Below are 21860 nucleotides of genomic sequence, written 5' to 3'. Positions count from 1 at the left end.
GTGTGTATCTGTGTGTGAACACGTCTCTGTGTGTGTGCACGTGGTGGGGAGCGGTGGTGTAGCGGTCAGCGCGCTGTGAACCCGGAGACCCGAGTTCGATGCCTGCTCACGGCCAACCCCTGGTGACGATTATCTGAACCCGTCATGAGCCTCCTCTAGGTCGACTCAGCCTCAAACGAGTACCTGGTGCGGTGTGCGGTAAACATCGCCACTGGGGAGACAAAGGCGGCCGGGCGTGGGTGCTGGACACCCCACCCCCTCGTGTGCCGTGCCGGCCTTCATAGGTGCTACTCGCTAACAGCACTTGCCCCAACAGTCTGTTACAGTCTGTTACAGGCTACACAGGGGATCTTTGTCTCCGTGTGTGTCTCCGTGTGTCCTCTGTGTGTGTCTCCGTGTGTCTCCTGTGTGTGTCTCCTGTGTGTGTCTCCGTGTGTCTCCGTGTGTGTCTCCGTGTGTCCTCTGTGTGTGTCTCTGTGTGTGTCTCTGTGTGTGTCTCCCGTGTGTGTCTATGTGTGAGTCTCTGTGTGTGTCTCTGTGTGTGTCTCCGTGTGTGTCTCCGTGTGTCCTCTGTGTGTGTCTCCTGTGTGTGTCTCTGTGTGTGTCTCCCGTGTGTGTCTATGTGTGAGTCTCTGTGTGTGTCTCTGTGTGTGTCTCTGTGTGTGTCCTCTGTGTGTGTGTCTGTGTGTGCCTCTGTGTGTGTCTCTGTGTGTGTCTCCATGTGTGTCTCCACGTCTTTATACCTCATCATTCACGTCCCCTTCCCGCGGAGATGGAGCGAGTTGGGTGGATCGTGGTTCCATTTGTTTTCCTAAGGAGCGGTGGCGATTAATCTGCACCTCCACCCTCTCAGGTCGACTCAGCCATAAATGAGGACAGAGACTCCTCTATTTACTAACGAGTTGGGTTCCAGAAGTCTGTTCGTAAGTCGATTTGTTCGTAAGTGAAACTTTATATCTTGTGAATCTTAACGCGTTATCCTGCATGTACACTGAACACGGGGAGTGGCTTTAAACGTTGTACAATCTCCTGGTTCTTCGCGTTCTGCAGATGTAGATGCCACTGGTTCTTCACGTTCTGTAGATGTAGATGCCACTGGTTCTTCACGTTCTGCAGATGTAGATGCCACTGGTTATTCACCTTCTGTAGATGTAGATGCCACTGATTCTTCACGTTCTATAGATGTAGATGCCACTGGTTCTGCATGTTCTGCAGATGTAGATGCCACTGGTTCTTTACGTTCTGCAGATGTAGATGCCACTGGTTCTTCACGTTCTATAGATGTAGATGCCACTGGTTCTGCATGTTCTGCAGATGTAGATGCCACTGGTTCTTCATGTTCTGTAGATGTAGATGCCACTGGTTCTTCACGTTCTGCAGATGTAGATGCCACTGGTTCTTCACGTTCTGTAGATGTAGATGCCGCTGGTTCTTCACGTTCTGTAGACGTTGATGCCACTGGTTCTTCACGTTCTGTAGACGTTGATGCCACTGGTTCTTCACGTTCTGCAGATGTAGATGCCACTGGTTCTTCACGTTCTGCAGATGTAGATGCCACTGGTTCTTCATGTTCTGTAGATGTAGATGCCGCTGGTTCTTCACGTTCTGCAGATGTAGATGCCACTGGTTCTTCACGTTCTGCAGATGTAGATGCCACTGGTTCTTCACGTTCTATAGATGTAGATGCCACTGGTTCTTCATGTGGCATCTAGATGACGTACGGGACAGCTTTGTTCGTATCTCTGAAAGTTCGTAAGTCGAATATTCATAAGCAGAGGAATCCCTTCTCCTGGTGCGGTGTGTGAACGTCGCCCCCATGGAGAGACAAAGACGGCCGCGCTCCTCCGCTCGTGAGTGTGCCGTTGACCCCTTCACAGGGGCACGGTGACCCCACGCACTCACGGCCCCCCAAACAGCCTTGCGTGGGATACACGCGGCGGGGGTCTTTGTAGCATTCACATCTCAGCGTCGTGAGAAATGGCGATAGCCTTCATCCAGCAGTGGAATGATCATGGCTACTGAGGATGATGATGATGATCATGGCTACTGATGATGATGATGATCATGGCTACTGATGATGATGATCATGGCTACTGATGATGATGATGATGATCATGGCTACTGATGATGATGATGATCATGGCTACTGAGGATGATGATGATGATCATGGCTACTGATGATGATGATGATCATGGCTACTGAGGATGATGATGATTATGGCTGCTGATGATGATTTTTGTAAAGTGACTTTTGTTTTTTGTATCGACGCGCTCCGTGTTGGTGCCGTGTTGGTCGTGCCACGTGAACACAGCCGTGAATCTCAGAGGAACCCCTCGCCCATCGCTACCCCCTCGCTATGGCAACCCCTCACCCATAGCAACCCCCTCACCCATCGCTACTCCCTCGCCCATGGCAACCCCCTCGCCCATAGCAACCCCCTCACCCATAGCAACCCTCTCGCTATGGCAACCCCTCACCCATAGCAACCCCCTCACCCATAGCAACCCCCTCGTCCATCGCTACCCCCTCGCCCATAGCAACCCCCTCGCCCATGGCAACCCCATCACCCATGGCAACCCCCTCGCCCATGGCAACCCCCTGGCCCATGGCAACCCCCTCGCCCATAGCAACCCCCTCGCCCATAGCAACCCCCTCGCCCATGGCAACCCCTCGCCCATGGCAACCCCCTCGCCCATGGCAACCCCTTCACCCATGGCAACCCCCTCACCCATAGCAACCCCCTCGCCCATGGCAACCCCCTCACCCATAGCAACCCCCTCACCCATAGCAACCCCCTCACCCATAGCAACCCCCCCGCCCATGGCAACCCCTTCACCCATGGCAACCCCCTCGCCCATAGCAACCCCATCACCCATGGCAACCCCTGCACCCACAATTACCCCTTGCCCGCGACTACCCCCTCAGCTGTTTTAAATAAAGGTCTCCAACTTCCACTTTCTCTCACAGACTCAATTCCTCAACCCTTAAGGTCACGTGCAGTAGATTACATCCATCTTGTGGCTGCCACTGCTGCATCATTCTTGGGAGCTACGGTGGCTAGGAGATGTTAACATCCTCGCCTGGTGTACAGGAGGTCGTGGGTTCGCTCTTGACCCTGACGCCTGCTGCTGCTGTATATTTGGAGTTTGCATCTCTTTCCGTGGTGATATGTTAACTACCTCGCCTGGTGTACAGGAGGCCGTGGGTTCGATCCCGACCCTGACGCCTGCTGCTGCTGTATATTTGGAGTTTGCGTGTCTCTCTCTCTCGGCGATCGCGTGGATTTTTCTCCACGTACGCCGGTTTTTTTACCTCCACATTTAGAATCGATTTCACCACGCGTTTAGAGTGATTTGCCTGCTGCTATAAAAGTCCACGTGATGATGATGATGATAAAGCCACGACGTTAAGCTGTCATTTGTGACGGCCAGGCCACCTAAATAATTATAGTTTAGTTTTATTCTTAAATCAATCACCACTCCTTCCATCAGTTATGCCTCGTTCCAGCCCGTGACGTCTTTTGCCCGAGTTTTTTCCCACCAAGAGAGGAGATGGGGCAGTGGAAATCAACTCGTGGTTGCTGCTGCCCGGATCGTTAACCCCGCAGGATCGCCAGAGGTGGCAACGGATCGAGGAGAGAGGCCCTCATTCTGCAGTGGATTGACCATGGCTGGTGGTGGTGGTGATGGTGATGAGGTTTACACCATTGGAACCTCCTTTGCCAGTAGCTAAATATGATCATTGGTTGTTTACCCTTTTATCTGGCAACAAAACTGACACCTTTTATTACCAGATGACGCCAAAAGGCGCACAACTCAAAGACAATGCACCATCAGAGTATGAGAGCTCGGGGTAAGCATTTACACCATTGGAACCTCCTTTGCCAGTAGCTAAAAATGATCATTGGTTTTTTACCCTTTTATCTAGCAACAAAACTGACACCTTTTTTTTGTAAATACCTTGTAAAAAAGGTTGTTGCCAGATAAAAGGGTAAAAAAACAATTATCGATGATGAGGTTGCTAAACGATAAACTATTTAAAGCAAAGTGGCTTTATCATCATCATTATGTAGACATTTATATCAGCAGCCAGACACTTTACATTCGTGATGTTCATTCTAAATTTGGAGGGAAAAATTGGAGGACCTGGAGAAAAATCCACGCCAAAGGGAGAGGGGCGTGTCACTACCCCCACGTCCACAAGGGGGCGTGTCACTACCCCCACCACCACAAGGGGGCGTGCCACTAGCCCTCACGTCCACAAGGGGGCGTGTCACTACCCCCACGTCCACAAGAGGGCGTGCCACTAGCCCCCACGTCCACAAGGGGGCGTGTCACTACCCCCACCACCACAAGGGGGCGTGCCACTAGCCCTCACGTCCACAAGGGGGCGTGTCACTACCCCCACGTCCACAAGGGGCGTGTCACTACCCCACACGTCCACAAGGGGGCGTGTCACTACCCCCACCACCACAAGGGGGCGTGCCACTAGCCCTCACGTCCACAAGGGGGCGTGTCACTACCCCCACGTCCACAAGGGGGCGTGTCACTACCCCCACCACCACAAGGGGGCGTGCCACTAGCCCCCACGTCCACAAGGGGGCGTGTCACTACCCCCTACGGCCACAAGGGGGCGTGTCACTACCCCCATCACCACAAGGAAGCGTGTCACTACCCCCATCACCACAAGGGGGCGTGTCACTACCCCCATCACCACAAGGGGACGTGTCACTACCCTCACCACCACAAGGGGGCATGTCACTACACCCCACCACCACAAGGGGGCGTGTCACTACCCCCATCACCACAAGGGGGCGTGTCACTGCCCCCATCACCACAAGGGGGCGTGTCACTGCCCCCACCACCACGAGGGGTATGTCACTACCCCCATCACCACGAGGGGCGTGTCACTACCCCCATCACCACAAGGGGGCGTGTCACTACACCCCACCACCACAAGGTGGCGTGTCACTACCCCCCACCACCACAAGGGGGCGTGTCACTACACCCCACCACCACAAGGGGGCGTGTCACTACCCCCATCACCACAAGCGGGCGTGTCACTAACCCCACCACCACAAGGGGGCGTGTCACTACCCCCACCACCACAAGGGGGCGTGTCACTACCCCCATCACCACAAGGGGGCGTGTCACTACCCCCATCACCACAAGCGGGCGTGTCACTGCCTTCATCACCACAAGGGGGCGTGTCACTACCCCCACCACCACAAGGGGGCGTGTCACTGCCTTCATCACCACAAGGGGGCGTGTCACTACCCCCACCACCACAAGGGGGCGTGTCACTAACCCCACCACCACAAGGGGGCGTGTCACTGCCTTCATCACCACAAGGGGGCGTGTCACTACCCCCACCACCACAAGGGGGCGTGTCACTACCCCCATCACCACAAGGGGGCGTGTCACTACCCCCACCACCACAAGGGGGCGTGTCACTGCCCCCATCACCACAAGGGGGCGTGTCACTACCCCCACCACCACAAGGGGGCGTGTCACTACCCCCATCACCACAAGGGGGCGTGTCACTACCCCCACCACCACAAGGGGGCGTGTCACTGCCCCCATCACCACAAGGGGGCGTGTCACTTCCCCCACCACCACGAGGGGTGTGTCACTACCCCCACCACCACAAGGGGGCGTGTCACTACCCCCACCACCACAAGGGGGCGTGTCACTACCCCCACCACAAGGGGGCGTGTCACTACCTCCACCACCACAAGGGGGCGTGTCACTACCCCCACCACCACAAGGGGGCGTGTCACTACCCCCACCACCACAAGGGGGCGTGTCACTACCCCCACCACCACAAGGGGGCGTGTCACTACCCCCACCACCACGAGGGGGCGTGTCACTACCCCCACCACCACGAGGGGGCGTGTCACTACCCCCACCACCACAAGGGGGCGTGTCACTACCCCCACCACCACGAGGGGGCGTGTCACTACCCTCCACCACCACAAGGGGGCGTGTCACTACCCCCACCACCACGAGGGGGCGTGTCACTACCCTCCACCACCACAAGGGGGCGTGTCACTACCCCCCACGACCACTCCGCTCAGGGTGGCACCGTTGTTGTCACATATCCACTTTAAGATGTTTTCTTGTTCATGTTTTTGTTTTTTGTTTGTTGCGGTTGCACCCGATTCAAGAGCCGAATGGCTCACAGGGCTATATACCTAATACATGAACTTGAACAACCACTACGGGAGGGCCTCACTGGGTCTGGGTCTCCCATGGATTCAGGAGACGTCCAAATCGTTGTCACCAACATCATCACCACCACCACCATCCAATACCAACACCCCGGCCATTCGCCACGAAGAGACGGTGACGTCGCCACGGCGCCTGTGCCAGGCTAGGTGCACTTTGAGGCTGCCACGTGGATTGTCGAAGGCTCGCTGACAGGAGAAGGTCACGTGACAGACCCAGCAGGTGCCATGGGTTGGTTGGCTGAGATGACCGACAGATGCACCACCAGCTGTACCGCCTACTGTGCCAGGCTAGGTGCAGGAGGTCTCGGGACAGACCCAGCAGGTGCCATGGGTTGGCTGAGATGACCGACAGATGCACCACCAGCTGTACCCCCTACTGTGCCAACCATCATCACAACCATCATCACCATCAACATCGTAACCACCATCATCACCAACACCATCAATATTATCACCAACACCACCATCATCATCAGAACCATCACCATCATCCTCACCACCATCATCGCCACCATCACCACCAGTACCATCATCTTCAACTTCACCAAAAACATCATCATCAACACCACAATTACATGCGTTTTTTTAAGTTAAACAAGCACAGCAGTGGATAGAACATGGATCACGATGCCACGGGGGGGGGGAGGGATCATCCAACGTCGCGATTTAATTTATACCCACGTGACTTTACCGAAAGAACCAACGAGTAGAGATAATTTATGATTACATTTTTACACATCGACAAAAAAAAAATCGCGTTTCGTAAATATCAATCAACGCGTCCGCGCGCGCTCGCCGTAGCGCCGGTTCGTCCCCTCCCCGCCCCCCCCTACATAAGGGGGATTGTGGGTAGCCGCTGCCTTTTCCGGCGAGGAGCAAGAGGGAGGAAGTTGCGGCCTAGGTGAGGACGCACGCGGCCCCAGCGGAGAGGCGCCCCGTCGCTTCGCAATCCGCATCCATCCGACTCCGCCCGCGTCGCAAATCGTCGCGATAACCGAGTCGGTGTCTCGCGGGGAACCCGGGCTCGGTCGTGCCGCGTAAATTGCGGCCCGGCGCGCGTGTGAGTGGTGGTGATGGTTAGTTTTGGGGCTACTGACTACGTGGTATGTGTGTGGTGGTGCTGGTGAGTGTTGGGGCTACTGGCTACGTGTGTGTGTGGGTGATGGTGAGTGTTTGAGCTTCTCACTACGTTGTGTGTGTGGGTCCTGGTGAGTGTTGGAGCTTCACTACGTGGTGTGTATGTGGAGCTGGTGAGTGTTGGGACTACTCGCTACGGTGTGTGTGTGTGGGTCCTGGTGAGTGTTGGGGCTACTCATTACGGTGTGTGACTGTGTGTGGTCGTTCTCGATTGAAGTTTGCGTGCTGGGTTCGTTTCGTCGCTCCGTCTCTTCCACGGACTCCGTTCCCTCTGGAGCGCGGCTCCGTGCATTTTACTGCCGCTCCGTCTTTTGAACGTCACGTAAACAGAACGTAATTACAACCGGTATCCTCAGGCGGACAGACAGATTTTGTTTATATTACGAGGTAAGGCCTCCCCCCACTGGGCTATATGGCTCTTTTTCAGAAGCGACCAGTCCATCACAAGTGATACAACTCCAACGAAGTGGCTTATCATGTGGACATTTACAGTAGCAAACAAATCATTGTAAGTGCATGCTTCTAAATGTGGAATGGGAGGGGGGGGGGACCGTAGAAATTCACGCAACCACGGGGAGAGAGACGCAGACTCCAAATATACAGCAGGTGGCAGAGTCTGGCTCGAACCCACGACTTCCTGCATACCAGGCGAGGTAGTTAACGTCTCGTATAGCCATAACGTGTCTGAACCAATTCACTTTGGGTTTACACCATTGGAACCTCATTTGCCAGATGAAAAAATATGATCATTGGTTTTTTACCCTTTTATCTGGCAACAAAACTGACACATTTTTTTAGGGGGTTCCAATGGTGTAAATGCTTGCCCCGAGCTCTCATACTCTGATGGTGCATTGTCTTTGAGTTGTGCGCCTTTTGGCGTCATCTGGTCCAACACCATGTGAGATCAGGCTCTAAGGAAAGCTGTCTCGGGTGTGGACCAATCAACTTCAAGGACAGTGCATACATTATCAGAGTTATGTTTTTTGTTTGCATTATGGCTGCAGATATTTTCGTCTATGCAAACATGACTCCTTGTAAAAAAAGGTGTTAGTTTTGTTGCCAGATAAAAGGGTAAAAATCCAGTTATCTCACTGTGGGTTGTTAACCCCCATAGCCACTTGGGGCTATGGATACTAATGTAGATTGTAGAGCCGATAATTTATAATATCACATTCAGGCGTAGCGGAGTAGTAGTGTGGATCGCCCCTCTGATGTCTGCTGTGTATTTGTAGATCTAGGGAGGGTCCAGTGCGTCATTACACGTCGTTGTACGGTCTCTGTTCTGGATAACCACAGTCGCCACACCATCAGGCATTGACCACATCCGCTGCTGCTGCCCCATGCTTTGTGCAGTGATGGGTGATGCGGCTTAGGGGTAGAGACCGTAAGAGCACCTTCGTGGAAGATCAAACCCCAGGGCATCTTCTGCGTTCACGGCAAGGTGGTGTTTGTGAATTATCTTGAACTCCAATCGGCTCCGTCCGTTCATCACATGACCTTCCGCGTCTGATGGTGGCGGCCTAAGAATCGGAATTCGATGATCTATAAAGCTCTTTCCCACAGATGTCCAACAGCAGGCGGCAAAACGTAATTGTCCTGTCGTATGCTATTTCATAACATCAACAGGATCCTATTTTGTTATTTTAGTTTTGTAAGCCATTCCCCGCCATGTTGTACTGTATTTCTATGCTCGTGTTGTCTTCGGTCCACGCAGTAGACGGCCAAACGTGATTCAAATGTAACCCCCCCACACACACACGTGACTTGCCCTCATGGGGGAGGGCCTTGGGGGAAGAAGTGTTGTTGCCGTGTGTGTGGGGAGTGGTGGCACAGCGGTTGATGCACACACACACTGCCCAACTACAAACCCAGCAAGCCAATCCCCTCTTGTGTTCCAACTCCCGGCCACGGCTGACTTTACATCAATTGGTGTATAACCCGAGCCCGGTTCTGCGCCTCCTAGATCGACTCGGCCCTAAATGAGTCTGCTGCGTTGTGTGCAGAATCACCGCTGGGGATACGAAGGGCGGTGGGGGGGGGCTCGCCCTGCAGGCAACGCTTGAGGCGGTAGGCCGTGTGGCTAACGTGTGACATCTTTGCTGCGCCCCCATGTGTGTGCGTGTGCAGCTTGATCCAAGCGGCAACAGAAGAAGTGCACAGCCATGGTGAGAGGGGGAATCCGCTTGGCACGTGACCGAGTTCACGACGCACACATCACGCACCGCACGCGCGCACCGTGTCATCGTGCAGGCTATTGGTGGTGTGTGAGATGTGGTGATGGCTGCGAGACCTGTTGCGTGTGGCCTGCGGTGGTCGTGTGAGTTGTGGCCGAGTGCGCTGTGGTGGATGGGTGGGTGATCGCCACCTGTGCCGCGTCTTGTGCTCCACAGCCTCGCCAAATTGAGGAGATCAAGGAGTTCCTCCTCAAGGCACGGAGAAAGGATGCCAAATGTGAGCCACTGCACCGCATCGCACCGGACTACCAGCACCACAACACACCACAACACACCACCACCACCACAACACACCACTATCAGCACCACACCTCAACACCACTGCCACAACACAACACACCATTCCACTACCAGGTCTACACCACTTCGCTGCCAGCACTAGACCACAACACACCACTACCAGCACCACACCACTACCAGCACCACACCTCAACTCCCTCCACCAGTGGAGTTTATCTGCAATCCCAGAGGTGTTGCATGTCTCCTGTCCGGTGTGTTTCTACTGTCTTGCGATGTGTTCCCGTGATTGGGCGAGGCTTAGAGTCTTGTGCTGGTGTGCACCGTCGCCAGCACATGCTATTGCGCTCGCAGATTAACCCGGCTTGCCTTATTCACTGGGCCGCTCTCACGTGATCGGCCCGGTCACCTGGCTTGCTACATGCGTGTGCTCGGGTTTTACATGTGAAGGACGTTGTGATGGGGGTGTGTGTGTGGGGAGCAAGTTGGCACCGTAGGGGGGCACAGGTGGTGCATCTGCCAGTCATCTCGGTCAACCCATGGCACCTGGGTCTGTCCCGTGACCTGCCAGCGGGCGACACTTCGCGTGCCCTTGAAATGCACACAGCCTGGCACGAGCGCCGTGGTGACGTCACCGCCACTGAGTGGCCCATGGCGGTTGTTGGTGGAGGAGGAGCGGTAGTGCAGTGGGCTGGCGCACTGCGCTGCAGAGCCAGAGAGCCGAGTTGGATTCCCGTCCACGACCAACACCGGTGACTTATTATCCAAACTGTTCCAGGGGCCTCTCCTAGGTCGAGCCCGGCCTCAAATGTGTACCCGGTGCGAGGTGTGAACGTCGCCACTGGGGCGACAAAAGTGGTCGGGAGTGGGGCTACCTGGCCCAACCACGACTTCCGTGGGCCGTGCCGGCCTTAGTGGCACTTGCCCCCCCCAAGCTGTGAGAGCAGGCGGATGTGTTAACGCGCCCGCCCGCCCTTCTGTGTCTCAGCTGTGAAGATCAAGAAGAACAAAGAAAACTACAAGTTCAAGCTGCGCTGCTCTCGCTTCCTCTACACCCTGGTGATCATGGACCAGGAGAAGGCAGACAAGATCAAGCAGTCACTCCCACCGGGTACACACGCTCTCGCCCCTCACCGGACAGTACTCTCTCACGAGTACTGTGTGCACTGGAGTAATTGTACTGCGCACGCTGAATTAGTTGTACTGCACGCACCGAAGTACACTTTACACAATTACTAGTCGCACACAGTGACGAGTACACTACACACTGAGTACTCTCACAACACACATGTGCTATTATTCTCTACTTGTGGGTACTCGCACTACTAACTACGGTACACACTGCTCACTAGAGCACACTGAATACTACTCGCACCCGCGCTGAAGTACTGTGGTACTCGCACAATTCACACCACACACTTTAACGTGAGTGCTTCAACCACGCACGATACAAACTACACAGTCTTAGTACTTTCACTAGCAATCACACCACTCACACTTGCACTACATGAAGACCAAGATCCCTTAACAGCCTATTGAGGCAAGTGCTGTTAGCGAGCACTTATGAAGGCAAGGGGTGGGTATCTCCCGAGTGGCCATGTTTACACACCGCACCAGGTACTAATTTGAGGCCGAGTCGGCCTAGGGGAGTCCCAGGACCGGTTCAGATAATCCTCACTGGTGTCGGTCGTGAGCGGGAATCGAACCCAGGCCGCAGGGTTCGTAGCGCAGCGCTACAATAGCGCTCGCTCCCCACACACGTGAACACTTGCCGTCAAACTCGTGTCTCTGTGCTGACCTCCCTCTGCATGCTGCCGCTTGTGTTTCAGGTCTGGAAGTGAAGGAGCTCAAGTAGTGGTAGCAACAGCAGCTGCTGCTGCTGATGTCACTGTCCTTCTGTTCGTTATTCAAATAAAATCCCACCGTGAGAAACACCTCCTGGCTTCGGGCCTCCTGTGGGCGAGTGCGGTACTGGCTCTGTGGTTACATGTGAAAGAAGTTGTATGTACATACAGGGAGGGGTGGAATGGCGCCCCTCCCCCCCCCCCACGGTGTCCTACGCAGAGACGCTGGGTGTTGAAACACAGTCCCCATCTATCTGTCACAGCCACCGCGATGACAAATCCTTCCACCAACACAACCACCAACTACCGTCGCTATCCATCACAACCACCACCCACCACACCGTGACTGGGTATGTGATTGGGGGAGGGGGGGGTATAATCTGGGGCTGCACATGGAATTGGGGAACTGGTACAGACGCGTGGAGGCGGCTCGCGGTGTGTGGTCGGAGACACTGGGGGGCATGGACAAGAGGGATGTGGTGGGGGGGGGGGTCACGTGGTGGGGGGGGGGCTATACCATCTCTTGGTGTAATGCACCGCTGCTTTGCGCGCTAACGACGCCAAATCCCGCGGCAATGCAGCGAACGTCCCGTGCGTGGGGGGCGGAGCGGTTACATCGAATCAAACCGATTGCTCGCCGCCACTTTGAGGCCGCCCTTTCATGAGAAGACGCCTTATACACCATGCCCACGAGACACACGAGGAAACTGTTCAAAACCGATAAAAAAAATAAAATATCTAACCTCATGACAACAAAAATAGTATTTTACACTTTCTGGCAATAAAACAGGAGGTAATAGGGTTTTCCCCTTTTTTCTGGCAACAAAACTGAAACCTTTTTACCACAATACTTGCAGTCAAAATGCAAACAAAAAACACTGATAATATATAATGCATTGTCCTTGAAACTGATTGGTAATTGGTGTTCGACCAGGTGACACCAAAAGGCGCACACAGCTCAAAGACGGCGTCGTACGCGTGCACCGGTTCTTCGTACACGTACGTCACCGGGGCAGTCCAAAGGTCACGTGGGAGGGCAGTGCGACACGGTGTTGGCACCGGCTGTCGAGTAACGACGCCTTAAAAACAACGGCGCTGTGACTTGCAGACAGTCTCGGAACGGCAGAAGGGGGTTATCATGAGCACTTGCGTGCGCGATTAAAACCGGAGTGCCCTGGAGAAAACCCGCATCGTACAAGGGTGGGGTGGTGGTGGTGGTGGCGGCGTGGTGATGGGTGGTGGTGGTGGTGGTGGTGCTGGGGTGGTGGTGACGGCGTGGTGGTAGTGGGGTGGTAGTGGCGTGGTGATGGAGGGGGAAACAGCCGTCACGGAGACAGACCCGAGCCGGTGGGAAGTCCGCGTCTTTCTCTCTGCAGCACGCTAGGGAACGACGACTTCTCGATGCCCGTGCGGGAAGGGAGTTACGAGAGAATTTGTGCGCGCGAGCCAGCAACGGGGTACAAGCCGATAACCCCCCCCCCCCTCAGGTTTGAGTGCCAACTTCGCAAGCGTTTACGTCTCCACAACAACAACAGCAACAAATAAAGGAAGCGAGATTTCACGTGGTGATTCCATAAATGTAAACCGGGTTCAAGCAAAATATTCAAAAACAATCGTACGGCTACAAAATTTACGGTAAAATCTTGACAGAAAAAAATAAGATTTGAGAGGGGGGCAAAGGGGGGGGGGCGGGGTAGGGGGAGGCGTGAATTCTGTAAACGAAACTGGAGTGGCGCACGGCGAAACGCTGCGTCGTGAGCCTCCCAGGACCCAACGTTCGTATGAATGTTGAACTTCTTTCGCGCCGTACATGACCAGCCGCGGCTACATCGGAGGTGCGGCGGAGGGGAAGGACCGCAAACTAAACGCAAAAAGCAGTTCTAAAGAAATGAGCTTTCAATCGAGATGATTGTAAAGTGCACACAGCTTCATTTCGGTAGGAAGAGCGTTCCAGACGGCCGCATGGAGCGCGTGCGAAAGCGCCGTTTTCGTTAGACGGCTTCGCCAAAAGCCGCCGCTGCGAGGACGAGCGGAGTTAGCGGTTCCTGCTCCTTGAGACCAGCGAAGCATCGTGGTTCGTTTGTGGCAATCGCTTTGTGTGCAATAGGCACGAACTTATAACGTAAAAGGTCGCCCTCCTCATTGCACGCAAACCGGAAGCCAATTTCAGCTCAACGAGCGCCGGACGGACCCGGGCCGTGTTCTTGCAGTTCACGCCAGAGGTCGCAAACGGGTTTTGATTCCTTACCCGTAGCCGGCCGCACCAGGGTCGCAAATGGGTACCCGTTCCCTACCCGTATCCTACCCGAAATGAGTGACAAACGATGACTCACCAGTGACTCACGGCCTACCCGTACCCGACCGCACCAGGATCGCAAACGGCTACCCGTACCTGTACCCGGCCGGGTACGGGTAGCCGGGTATCGGGTAGGGTACGGGTATCGGGTACCCGGTTGCGACCTCTGGTTCACGGCGATTCAATGCAGAGGTTCACGGTCCGGAACCGGCGGTTGTCCTGGTTATTACCGCAGGGGGTGGTTACGTTGAACTGCGAAATACGTAAACACAACCACGCGGCACTCTGCTTCACTCGAAGCTGGACGTCAGAGAGATCCCGTGACGCCGTTTGCAAGAGGAGGCCACTGCGTGCCGGCAAATAAATTAATAATTTGGTCGCAAATTACTCGATCGGAATTACACACGCACACAAAGCAGCAATCATTGCCCCCCTGCTAACAGACTCCACCCTAAATCGAAATCCACTGCACAAACCACGATGCGCTCACGGAAATTGTAAAAACTCTGCAGCAGCATGTGACTGGTCATCCGGAAAACAGACTCTACAACAAAGTCGAACGACTCAATGCCCCGATCCACAAACACCAAGGCGACACTACAGAGGCGGTAGACAACTAGAGTAAAACCTTGGGATTGCGAGCATAATTCGTTCCGGAAACGTGTTTGCAATCCAAAGCACTCGTATATCAAAGCACTGATATATCCGTAGTGATCACGTGACGCTCGGGAGACAAAGCATATACGTACTACTCGTATTGCAAAGACCTCGCTCCGTTTATAAAATTAATATTTATTTTTAAAAATTGCTCGTCTTGAAAAACACTCGCAGACCAAGTTACTCGCAATCCAAGGTTTTACTGAACTCCCCTTTGCTCCTGACGCAGTTGTCTGACTTGACCAACCTGAATTGTGACATTGAGGTTGTTGCCCTGCAACCACATCAGACAGACGAGGTAAAGGTGCTGACCCCCCCCCCCCCCCCGTGTCGCACAGGGACAGCAGCTGCCACTCGGGTTTGCCCCACTCTCAGATGTTCCGGATGAGACGTAGAGGCACTCCGCACCCGCCCCTGCGTATCGGAGGGCGCGACAAATAAAAAAACAAATTGGCATCATTGACGGAACGCCGGGTGGGTGGGGGCCCGCCTGGCTTGGAACCAACCCTTCCCCGTGCCCTCTCTGCAGAGGTCTCAACCGGGTACCCGATACCCGTACCCTACCCGATACCCGGCTACCCGTACCCGGCCGGGTACAGGTACCCGTTTGCGACCCTGGTGCAGCCGGGTACGGGTAAGGAATCAAAACCCCTTTGCGACCTCTGCCTCTCTGGCCCTGCCCTGTGCCTGTGCCCTGGCCCAACCGCTAGGACATGCCCCCTCTGCTCCTACTCAATCTCTGAGGCTTGCCCAGTCTCTGCTCCTGTCCCATCACGGGGCCCTGCCCAATATCTGGTTTTGCCCCGTCCTTGGGCAATGCCCAATCCCCAGACAATACCCCCTCTGATGTTGGTTCATCCTTGGGGCATGCCCACTCACTGGACCGTGCTCCCTCTGCTGCTGCTACTGCTGCTGCTGCTTCATCAGTCGTGAATGCCCAGTCCCCGGACCATTCCCCCTCTGATCCAACCTCATCAAGTTCGGCCGCTTTGGCTCCTGCCTCATCCCTGGGCCTTGCCCCATTAGGTCCTACCTCGCACTTAACATTTGCCCCCTCCAACGCCGCTGCATGCACGAGGCCTGTCCCTTCAAGGCTCGACCCCTCTACTCCGCCCTCGTCCTTCCAGCTTGCCCTCTCTGGCCCCGTCGCATCCCTGTGCGCTCTCTCGTCTGACCCTTCCACGTGCTGCCCTGCTGCCACCTGGCCCCCTGCTGCCCCCTGTTCCCACGCCGCCTCCTGGTCGCCTGCTGCCCCCCGATCCCACGCTGCCCCCTGGTCCCCTGTTGCCCCCCGGTCCCACACTGCCCCCTGGTCGCCTGCTGCCCCCTGGTCCCCTGCTGCCCCCCGGTCCCACGCTGCCCCCTGTTCCCCGGCCGCTGCCCCCGGGCGGGGGGCCGTCGGGTCAGCGAAGACGACGGCGTCCCCCCCCGTGGAGCCGAAGACGCGGTCGAGGCGGCGCTCGCGGTCCCACACGCACTCCCCGCGCCAGCGCAGGCGGCGCACGCGGTGCTGCGGCACGGCCAGCTCGCCGTGGGGGGCTCCCGCCAGCCCCCCCCACCAGAAGTCGAGGAAAGGGCGCTCCAGCTCCCCCAGGAAGCGGTCGACGTAGACGACGCTCCACTCGGCGGCGTCCAGCGTCTCGTCCCAGCGCACGCGCGACAGCACGTCCCACGCCGTGCGCATCGCGGGCAGCTTGCCCTCAGCGGGGCTAGCGGGGAGATGCGGGGAGGGACACAGGGAGACGTAAGGGGACACGGGGAGACACGGGAAGAGACACGGGGAGACACGAGGAGAGACGGGGAGAGACACGGGGAGACACGGGCACGCGGGGGGAGACACGGGAAGAGACACGGGGAGAGACACCAGGAGAGACACCAGGAGAAACGAGGAGAGACACGGGGAGACACGAGTAGAAACGGGGAGACACGGGGAGACACGGGGAGAGACACGGGGAGACACGAGTAGACACGGGGAGAGACAGGGAGACACGGGGAGAGACATGGGGAGACACGGGGAGACACGGGCACGTGGGGAGAGACACGGGGAGAGACACGGGGGGAGACACGAGGAGAGACACGGGGAGAGACACGAGTAGACACGAGGAGAGACACGGGGAGAGACGCGGGGGCACAGAGAGACACGGGGAGAGACGCGGGGAGAGACGCGGGGGCACGGGGAGAGACACGGGGAGACACACGGGGAGAGACACGGGGAGAAACCAGGAGACACGGGGAGAGACACGGGGAGACGCGGGGAGAGACACGGGGAGAGACGCGGAGGCACAGAGAGACACGGGGAGAGACACGGGGAGAGACACCAGGAGACACGGGGAGACGCGGGGAGAGACGCGGGGGCACAGAGAGACACGGGGAGAGACACGAGGAGAGACGCGGGGAGACGCGGGGAGAGACACGGAGAGAGACACGGATAGAGACACGAGGAGAGACGCGGGGAGACGCGGGGAGAGACGCGTAGAGAGACACGGAGAGAGACGCGGGGAGAGACGCGGGGGCACAGAGAGACACGAGGAGAGACGCGGGGAGACGCGGGGAGAGACGCGGGGAGAGACGCGGAGAGAGACACGGAGAGAGACACGGGGAGAGACACGAGGAGAGCCGCGGGGAGAGACACGGGGAGACGCGGGGAGAGACACGGAGAGAGACACGGGGAGAGACACGAGGAGAGACGCGGGGAGAGACGCGGGGAGAGACGCGGGGAGAGACACGGGGAGAAACGCGGGGGCACAGAGAGACACGAGGAGAGACACGGGGACGGCAACCACGTGGTGGTACATCGTGAGCATCTACGTCAGGGGTCCTCAAACTACGGCCCGCGGGCCACATGCGGCCCGCCGAGGACATTTATCCGGCCCATGGTCACTAATTGGGCTGCGCTTGTGAGCACTAATTGGGCTGCGCTGGTGAGCACTCATTGGGCTGCGGTGGTGGGCACTGATAGGGCTGCGGTGGCGAGGACTGATTTGGCTGCGCTGGTGAGCACTGATTGAGCTGCGGTGGTGGGCACTGATTGAGCTGCGGCGGTGGGCACTCATTGGGCTGCGCTGGTGAATGGTTCAATGGGCCAATTGACTGGACTTGCCCCCCAGGCCTAAGGCTGCCAGCCCTCCCCTGGCTGCGCTTGACTGGCTCTCCCTCCCTCAGCTCCCTCACTTTCCCCTCGGCTCCACTCCCAGTGATATTCCTGTGTGCTGGGGATGTACTGCGATCTGTGAACAAAACTGCAGGTGTATTTACTTTTTAATGGCACCCGCACCAGTGTAAGCCTGGGGTAAAAGCGGAGTTCCCCCAATCAGACTGCATTGATGGGCAGTGCAGTCTGTATGTCTCTGTGTGGGCAAAGTTATTGCTGGTATATTGTTTTTGTAGCGCTGTATATATATATTGGTATTTTACTAATAGCAATTTTGACTCCCTAGGAAACTGATGTCAAGAAAGAGAAAAATTGACTCGGAGTGTAGGATATTCAAAGAACAGTGGACTTATGATTACTTTTTCATGCAGTACAAGGAAAGAGCTGTGTGTCTGATATGCCAGAATATAGTGTCTGTGTTCAAAGAATACAATTTACGTCGACACTATGAAACTCAACATAAAGATAAATATGATTGTTTGGTCGGAGAAGTGAGAAAAGATAAAATATTAAAACTGAAAAATACATTAACAACTCAGCAAAATACTTTTGTGAAGCAGAAGCAGCTAAATATTTCATCACTGCGAGCAAGTTTGCAAGTTGCCAAGCTAATAGTGTGCACTGGCAGACCATTCGTGGAGGGAGAATTTGTTAAAGAATGCCTTCTTTCTGTTGCCAAAGAGATGCGTCCAGAGAAGGCCGATTTATTTAGTACAGTGAGTCTTTCAGGACCTACAATTACACGGAGGATTGAAGAAATGGGAGACAATTTGCATCAGCATTTGCAAAACTCCACAAAAAAACTTTCCTATTTTTCCTTGGCACTCGACGAAAGCAATGATGTTCGTGATTCTGCACAACTTCTAATTTTTATTCGTGGGATTAATGACTATTTTGAAGTCACAGGAAGAGCTTGCTGCACTGCAAAGCATCAAAGGAACAACTACAGGAGAGGATATCTATGAAAAGGTTTGCCAAACTGTGAATGGTTTGGAGCTGAATTGGGCTAAACTAGCCAGTGTGACAACTGATGGTGCTCCTATCATGGTGGGGTCTAAGAAAGGAGTAATTGCTCGCATTAACCAAGAGATGGACAAACAACCATTCTCATCCAATAGCCATACACTGCCTCATCAACCAACAAGCGCTGTGTAGTAAATCACTGAAGTGGAACTCTGTTATGAAAATTGTGGTATCTTGTGTTAACTTCATTAGAGCTCATGCACTAAACCACAGACAATTTCAGGAATTTCTGTCTGAACTAAATGTTGACTATGAAGAGTCGAGGGAGAGTTTTGAAACGTTTATATGACTTACTTCCACAGATTACAGCTTTTCTGCTTTCAAAAAACAAAGAAGTACCAGAGCTCAATGATGCAGAATGGAAATGGCACCTTGCCTTTCTGACAGATGTAACAGAGCTACTCAACAGTTTCAATGTGCAACTTCAAGGAAAGGGGAAGCTCCTCTGTGATATGCAATCACATGTCAAAGCATTTGAAGTAAAATTAGGCCTCTTCATCAAACAAGTTAAGGAGGAAAACTTCTGCCATCTCCCCACAACTCAAAATCTGTTAGCGGAAAAACCATTGGTTGCAATTCCCAAACAAAACATGTGTGGATTCACTGGGAAAATTGCAAAAGGAGTTCCAATTTAGATTTAAAGAGCTTCATCTCCATGAACAGGACATACAGCTTTTCCGTAACCCATTTTTTATTGACATTGAAAATGTGGATACAATTTACCAAATGGAACTGGCTGAACTGCAGAATTGTGACTCTCTGAAAGACGCTTTCAAGTCAAGCAGCCTTCATCATTTATATGCATATCTCCCCTCTGAGACATATCCTCATCTCAGGAACCATGCACTCAAAATGGCAACCATCTTTGGCAGCGCTTATGTCTGTGAACAGACTTTTTCCAGAATGAAACATTTGAAATCTCCAACCAGATCTAGACTAACGGATGCACACTTGCATCACTTGTTACGACTAGCAGTGACAAATATGGAACCGGACATTGACCATCTCATTAGCCAAAAGCAGGCCCATAGTTCCCATTGAAATACTGGCAAGTTTGTTGATTTAACTTTACTTGTTCTTCATTTTAAATATTGTATTTGTTCCCGTTTTGTTTCTTCACTTCAAAATAAGATATATGCAGTGTGCATAGGAATTTGTTCATAGTTTTTTTAACTATAGTCCGGCCCTCCAACGGTCTGAGGGACAGTGAACTGGCCCCCTGTTTAAAAAGTTTGAGGACCCCTGATCTACGTAGTACGTTGAACTTCTTTCGCACCGTACGTAGTCAACCGTGATCATCGGAGGTGCGGAAGTGGGGGGGGGGCAACAAACTAAACACAACAACAACACGCAGTCCTAAATAAACAAGTTTTCAATCTCGACGATTTAAACGTGCACAAGCAAGCCTGAGAGTAGTGGTGGTGAGTAGTGGTGGTGGTGGTGAGTAGTGGTGAGTCGTGGTGGTGGTGGTGGTGAGTAGTGGTGGTGGTGGTGAGTAGTGGTGGTGGTGAGTAGTGGTGGTGGTGGTGGTGAGTAGTGGTGGTGGTGGTAGTGAGTAGTGGTGGTGGTGGTGGTGAGTAGTGGTGGTGGTGGTGAGTAGTGGTGGTGGTGAGCCGTACCAGGGTGAGCCGTACCGGGGCGGGCTGCCCCTCCTCCCCCCCGTGTCGTGGTGGAGGCTGCGGCACCGCGTCCCGAAGCGGCAGCGGCCACGAGAGAAGAATTTACAGAGCGCCGCCTCCGCCGTGGGGACCTCCACGCTGGGCTCCTCCACGTTGAGCTCCTCCACGTTGAGCTCCTCCACGTTGAGCTCCTCCACCCTGGGCTGCGCCACGTTGGGCTCCTCCACCCTGGGCTTCTCCGCCCTGGGCTCCTCCATCATGGGCTGCTCCACGTTGGGCTTCTCCACCTTGGGCTCCTCCACGCTGGGCTCCTCCGCCCTGGGCCCGTCCATCTTGAGCTCCTCCACCGTTGTCGCTTCCACTCTCGGGCCTTCAACACCAACACCCTCCGCACCTCGCTTCTCCGCCGTGGGCCCCTCCATCCTGAGTCCCACCACTCCTGAATCCACCTCCACCACTGAGCACCTCCACCACTGAGCACCTCCACCACTGAGCACCTCCACCCCTGGGCTCGCTCGATCCGACAGGCTCCACTCCGTCTGTGTTGTGCTCTTTGCTCTCCGCTCCCCACCCTCTGTTCAGGATCTGTCACCTGGGCGACTCACCTGGCCGTGACGTCACCCTGGGGGGGGGGTGACGTCACCTGGGCGTGGCGTCACATGGGCGGTGACTCACCTGGGCGTGACGTCACATTCGTCACTGCCCCCCCCCCTTCCCTGCTACTGGACGCAGTGCCAGGCTAGGTGCACAGTGAGGCTGCTGGTCAATTGGCGGCAGTTGCCTTCCAGCAAAAGCCACCGTGGACGCGTCACGTGGCCTCTCGCGGTGCACCGAGCCTGGCACGAGCGACCACGCCCCCCAGAACTCACTGTCGTAAAACGCTTTACCGCATCTCCACTCAAAGCACCTTTACGCCTTCTTGGTTCTTTCGGTAAAGTCACGTAGAAGGGAAATAATAAAAACAAAATAATAAAAATAAAACAATAAAATAATTCTCACGACGTTTCGGCCACAACGCAAGCAGCCGTCCTCAGGTGAAGACCAGGTCTGTCGGGGAGACAGCGTCTGAATGCGTCTGAATTATTTTTCTTATTTTATTATTTTCCTTCTACGTGACTTTACCGAAAGAACCAAGAAGATGAATCCCTGCAGTCACGAAAGCTTTAAAATCCACCTTTACGCCGTAAAGTTGGTTTGACGTACACCGGTGAAGGTGGGGGGGGCCTGGGTTGCTTTACGACAGTGTCGTGAAGCGTTGCCAGTTGGGGGTCACGTGGTCGGCGGTGGGTAGAGGGAGGTTGAGGTTACATTGGCGATGAATCTATTCTAATTCCGGCGGTAATCGATACCTATCGGTTCGAATTGCTATCGATTAAAAGTCTTCGGAGTAATAATCTCGAGGCATCGATTACCTGAGATGAATCACTTCTCG

The 21860-nt window shown here is 54.7% G+C and overlaps 2 protein-coding genes and 1 non-coding gene across 4 annotated transcripts; 2 read left to right on the top strand and 1 right to left on the bottom strand.

Annotated features, from left to right (window-relative positions):
* The first annotated feature begins 7032 nt into the window (after positions 1-7032).
* RPL38 (ribosomal protein L38) lies at positions 7033-11773 on the top strand. Of its 2 annotated transcripts, XM_078618656.1 has the most exons (6): positions 7132-7306; positions 7795-7875; positions 9495-9532; positions 9758-9818; positions 10827-10949; positions 11668-11773. In XM_078618656.1, exons 3-6 carry the CDS (start codon positions 9530-9532, stop codon positions 11691-11693), a joined length of 213 nt encoding a protein of 70 aa, XP_078474782.1. In that variant the 5' UTR covers positions 7132-7306; positions 7795-7875; positions 9495-9529; the 3' UTR covers positions 11694-11773. The 2 variants fall into 2 exon arrangements, with proteins under 2 accessions (XP_078474780.1, XP_078474782.1); XM_078618654.1 differs by lacking the exons at positions 7132-7306; positions 7795-7875 and adding an exon at positions 7033-7131.
* LOC144736032 (small nucleolar RNA SNORA3/SNORA45 family) lies at positions 10131-10263 on the top strand. The gene has a single exon (XR_013588716.1). It is a non-coding gene; the product is annotated as a small nucleolar RNA SNORA3/SNORA45 family (small nucleolar RNA).
* A 3233-nt stretch (positions 11774-15006) lies between the features above and the next one.
* LOC144735971 (uncharacterized) lies at positions 15007-21044 on the bottom strand. Its single transcript, XM_078618573.1, has 3 exons — positions 20429-21044; positions 15586-16344; positions 15007-15049 (listed from the first exon to the last, which is right to left on the bottom strand). The coding sequence occupies exons 1-3, from the start codon at positions 20848-20850 to the stop codon at positions 15007-15009; spliced, it is 1224 nt and encodes a 407-aa protein (XP_078474699.1). The 5' UTR covers positions 20851-21044.
* Between the last annotated feature and the right edge of the window lie 816 nt (positions 21045-21860).

The sequence above is a fragment of the Lampetra planeri genome, chromosome 58 (assembly GCF_965212315.1).
Source record: "Lampetra planeri chromosome 58, kcLamPlan1.2.h2, whole genome shotgun sequence".
Lineage (NCBI taxonomy): Eukaryota > Metazoa > Chordata > Hyperoartia > Petromyzontiformes > Petromyzontidae > Lampetra > Lampetra planeri.
Note: the sequence above shows the minus strand (reverse complement) of the source record. Positions and strands in the feature narration are given on the sequence as shown.